The sequence below is a fragment of the Palaemon carinicauda genome, chromosome 6 (genome assembly GCF_036898095.1).
Source record: "Palaemon carinicauda isolate YSFRI2023 chromosome 6, ASM3689809v2, whole genome shotgun sequence".
NCBI classification, from domain to species: Eukaryota; Metazoa; Arthropoda; class Malacostraca; order Decapoda; family Palaemonidae; genus Palaemon; species Palaemon carinicauda.
The window spans coordinates 22,132,666-22,135,165 of NC_090730.1; the positions used below are offsets into that span (position 1 = coordinate 22,132,666).

Sequence of the window (2,500 nt, forward strand, 5' to 3'; positions counted from 1 at the left end):
TAAGCAAACAACCATTTTGAAGTTCTGAAGTTGCACCGCGAACAGCGATAAGGAATCATGTTAATCTAATTCGGATTTCTAGTCGTCAGAAGATAAAATTGATGAATCACAGATAATAGATTATTAATGTTAGAATCAGTACACCCGATTAGCTTAAGTAGGGCCCCTTACTAAGGTTTCTTAAAGGTCATTGTTGGAACAAACACATGTAACTACTTTTGATAAGTGTTAATCAACGAGTTTATTTGTTTGATGTCATTTTATCGGGGGTACTTAAGAAATTTTGAGATATTTATTCTAAACAAGTCCGTTATTCACACATACACATACACTCGCTAGTACATACTGTATAGACAAAGTTATACATCTATATATATATATATATATATATATATATATATTTATATTTATATTTATATTTATATTTATATAAATACTGCACACACATATATATATATATTTATATATATATATATATATATATATATATATATATATATATATATATATATATATATATATATATCTTCTTTGTCTACATCTTTTCCCACTTCTGTGTGGGGTCGATGTTTCTGGTCAGCTTTCTCCATATATATATATATATATATATATATATATATATATATATATATATATATATATATATATATATATATATATTCTCGAGGACACTCCAAAACCAAACCATTGTTCTTTAGTATTTGGTAGTGCCATAGCATATAATACTGAAGTTGTTCATCCCCAAATACGCATATTGACGCAAAGGGCCTCAGTTAGATTTCGCCAGTCGTCTCTATCTTGAGCTTTTATTTTAATACTTCTCCATTCATTATCTCCTACTTCACGCTTCATAGTCCTCAGCCATGTAGGCCTGGGTCTAACAACTCTTCTAGTGCCTTGTGGAGCCCAACTGAACGTTTGGTGAACTAATCTCTCTTGGGGAGTGCGAAGAGCACGCCCAAATCATCTCCATCTACCCCTCACCATGATCTCACCCACATATGGCACTCGTGTATTCTCTCTTATAGTTTCATTACACATTGAAAAAAAAAAGATATTCAGGCTAATTACTTTTCATTATGGCCATTTTCTCGGGGTTTTTTCCAGTTGAAGAACTTCCAGTTCGTCTTCCTGGATATGGATTATCACTTCACAAACTCGCCTCTTCGAGACTGGTTCTACAACGTTGTTTGGAACAGAAACACAAGTAAGATATCATTTTGTCTCTTTTTATTTTAATCTACGAGTTTGTATTCACTGACTTTTAAAATGAATGAGATTTTCAATAATTTAATAGCTGTTTAATATCTTGCATGTATTAATGTGTCATCTTCAACGTAGGAGCTATGATTTAATAGCTGGTTAATATCTTGCATGTATTCAAGTGTTATCTTTAACGTGGGAGCTATGATTTAATAGCTGTTTAATATTTTGCATGTATTAATGTGTCATCTTCAACGTAGGAGCTATGATTTAATAGCTGGTTAATACCTTGCATGTATTCAAGTGTTATCTTTAACGTGGGAGCTATGATTTAATAGCTGTTTAATATTTTGCATGTATTAATGTGTCATCTTCAACGTAGGAGCTATGATTTAATAGCTGGTTAATATTTTGCATGTATTCAAGTGTTATCTTTAACGTGGGAGCTATGATTTAATAGCTGTTTAATATTTTGCATGTATTAATGTGTCATCTTCAACGTAGGAGCCATGATTTAATAGCTGGTTAATATCTTGCATGTATTCAAGTGTTATCTTTAACGTGGGAGCTATGATTTAATAGCTGTTTAATATTTTGCATGTATTAATGTGTCATCTTCAACGTAGGAGCTATGATTTAATAGCTGGTTAATATCTTGCATGTATTCAAGTGTTATCTTTAACGTGGGAGCTATGATTTAATAGCTGTTTAATATTTTGCATGTATTAATGTGTCATCTTCAACGTAGGAACTATGATTTAATAGCTGGTTAATATCTTGCATGTATTCAAGTATTATCTTTAACGTGGGAGCTATGATTTAATAGCTGTTTAATATTTTGCATGTATTAATGTGTCATCTTCAACGTAGGAGCTATGATTTAATAGCTGGTTAATATCTTGCATGTATTCAAGTGTTATCTTTAACGTGGGAGCTATGATTTAATAGCTGTTTAATATTTTGCATGTATTAATGTGTCATCTTCAACGTAGGAGCTATGATTTAATAGCTGGTTAATATCTTGCATGTATTCAAGTGTTATCTTTAACGTGGGAGCTATGATTTAATAGCTGTTTAATATTTTGCATGTATTAATGTGTCATCTTCAACGTAGGAGCTATGATTTAATAGCTGGTTAATATCTTGCATGTATTCCAGTGTTATCTTTAACGTGGGAGCTATGATTTAATAGCTGTTTAATATTTTGCATGTATTAATGTGTCATCTTCAACGTAGGAGCTATGATTTAATAGCTGGTTAATATCTTGCATGTATTCAAGTGTTATCTTTAACGTGG

At 31.3% G+C, this 2,500-nt stretch overlaps 1 protein-coding gene across 7 annotated transcripts in view; it reads left to right on the forward strand.

The window, feature by feature from the left end:
- Positions 1-2,500, forward strand: part of LOC137642495 (lactosylceramide 4-alpha-galactosyltransferase-like) — a 127,975-nt gene that overhangs the window by 109,386 nt on the left and 16,089 nt on the right. For all 7 annotated transcript variants that reach the window (XM_068375098.1, XM_068375100.1, XM_068375094.1 and 4 more), the window contains one exon: positions 1,108-1,207. In XM_068375098.1, coding sequence (XP_068231199.1) covers positions 1,108-1,207 — 100 coding nt within the window. The remainder of the gene's footprint in view (positions 1-1,107; positions 1,208-2,500) is intronic.